Source organism: Penaeus vannamei, chromosome 31 (assembly GCF_042767895.1).
Source record: "Penaeus vannamei isolate JL-2024 chromosome 31, ASM4276789v1, whole genome shotgun sequence".
In the NCBI taxonomy this organism is placed as follows: Eukaryota; Metazoa; Arthropoda; class Malacostraca; order Decapoda; family Penaeidae; genus Penaeus; species Penaeus vannamei.
Genome location: NC_091579.1, coordinates 23,764,747 through 23,767,246, shown reverse-complemented (window position 1 = coordinate 23,767,246; position 2,500 = coordinate 23,764,747). Strand labels below are relative to the sequence as shown.

The following is a 2,500-nucleotide window of genomic DNA, read 5'->3' as shown; positions in this document are numbered from 1 at the left end:
GCACAAACACGCACACACACACACACACACCTATAAGCATTATTAAGATGAACAAACCTTCCCACTTCCCTCCCACCTAACAACATACACACATACAACAACATGTCTGCCGACAGCCCATCACCAGAACAACTTACGGTAGTGGTACATGCGCGTGATGGAGGTCTGGCGGCATGTCAGGAGAGTCATGAAGCCCTGGCGGAAGTTCGCGTTGAAGCCACAGTATATAATGGGGTTGAGAGCGGAGTTGGAGTAGGCCACGAAATACGACACGAACTCTGCCACGGGGAACCATTCCGGAAGCTGAGAGAGAAGGGGAGGAGAGGAAATGTGTAAATAGGTTTAAAAAATGAGGGAAAATGAGTATTGATATGAGGAAGTGTGTAAATAGCTGATGGTGTAAATCAATGAATGAGTAAAGAGCTGTAAACCATTCCGGAAGCTGAGAGAGAAGGGGGGGAGAGGAAATGAGGGAATTTGAGTACGAGGAAATGAGTAAATAGATTTTTAAAATGAGGGAAAATGAGTATTAAATTGAGGAAGTGTGTAAAAGGCTGATGGTGTAAATCAATGAATGAGTAAAGAGCTGTAAACCATTCCGGAAGCTGAGAGAGAAGGGTGAGAGGAAATGAGGGAATATGAGTATGATGAAATGCGTAAATAGATTTTTAAAATGAGGGAAAATGAGTATTGATATGAGGAAGTGTGTAAATGGCTGATGGTGTGAATCAATGAATGAGTAAAGAGCTGTAAACCATTCCGGAAGCTGAGAGAGAAGGGAGAGAGGCAACGAGGGAATTTGAGTACGAGGAAATGAGTAAATAGATCTAAAAAATGAGGGAAAATGAGTATTGATATGAGGAAGTGTGTAAATGGCTGATGGTGTAAATCAATGAATGAGTAAAGAGCTGTAAACCACTCCAGAAGTTGAGAGGGAAGGGGGAGAGGAAACGAGAGAATTTGAGTAGGAGGAAATGAGTAAATAGATTTTTAAAATGAGGGAAAATGAGTATTGATATGAGGAAGTGTGTAAATAGCTGATGGTGTAAATCAATGAATGAGTAAAGAGCTGTAAACCATTCCGGAAGCTGAGAAAGAAGGGGGAGAGGAAATGAAGGAATTTGAGTACGAGGAAATGAGTAAATAGATTTAAAAATGAGGGAAAATGAGTATTAAAATGAGGAAGTGTGTAAAAGGCTGATGGTGTAAATCAATGAATGAGTAAAGAGCTGTAAACCATTCCGGAAGCTGAGACAGAAGGAGGGGAGAGGAAACGAGGGAATTTGAGTACGAGGAAATGAGTAAATAGATTTAAAAATGAGGGAAAATGAGTATTGATATGAGGAAGTGTGTAAATGGCTGATGGTGTAAATCAATGAATGAGTAAAGAGCTGTAAACCATTCCGGAAGCTGAGAGAGAAAGGGGAAAGAAAATGATTATGCTTTGTGAATGAAAGAAATTTATCATCAGAAACAATATGGATCCAAGGAAAAAAGGGAGTTTGAGGAATGTATTTGTGGAAAAAGTAAATGAAATAGATTAGAATAAATTAATAAAATGAAAAAGCAAATGAAATAGATAAAAAAAATGCATATAATGAAATAAAAGAGTTTGATTATAATATTTGTGGAAAAGTAAATAATATAGATTAAAAAAAAACATTAAATGAAAAAGTATGACGTAAAAATATATATACTTTGGCATGGCTATGTTGGATGAATTAAAGTTTCTTATCACTAGGTAAAAAAATAAAAAAAATAAAAATAAAAAGATGTTTTTGATGATGACCATGTGTAAGAGAACGTGTATTTTTTTTCATGAAGGGTTGTCTAATTAAAACCGGGGTTGAATGGCGAAATGAATACTTTATATATATATATATATATATATATATATATATATATATATATATATATATATATATATATATATATATATATATATATATATATATATATATATATACATATATATATACATATATATATATATATATATATATATATTTATATATATATATATATATATACATATATATATATATATATATATATATATATATATATATATATATATATATATATATATATATATATATATATATATATATATATATATATATATATATATATATATATATATATATATATATATATATATATATGTATATATATATATATATATATATATATATATATATATATATATATATATATATATATATATATATATATATCTTATATATATGTATAGCTATAATATATATATATATATATATATATATATATATATATATATAATATATACATATATATTATATATATAGAAAAATACATACAATATATATATAATATAAATATATATATATATATATATATATATATATATATATATATATATATATATATATATATATTTAGGTGTGTGTCCGTGTGTGTGTGTGTGTGTGTGTGTGTGTGTGTGTGTGTGTGTGTGTGTGTGTGTGTGTGTGTGTGTGTG

The 2,500-nt window shown here is 29.7% G+C and overlaps 1 protein-coding gene across 2 annotated transcripts in view; it reads right to left on the bottom strand.

Moving 5' to 3' along the window:
• Positions 1 to 2,500, bottom strand: part of LOC113824609 (QRFP-like peptide receptor) — a 209,050-nt gene that overhangs the window by 15,586 nt on the left and 190,964 nt on the right. For both annotated transcript variants that reach the window (XM_070143967.1, XM_070143968.1), the window contains exon 8: positions 138 to 303. In XM_070143967.1, coding sequence (XP_070000068.1) covers positions 138 to 303 — 166 coding nt within the window. The remainder of the gene's footprint in view (positions 1 to 137; positions 304 to 2,500) is intronic.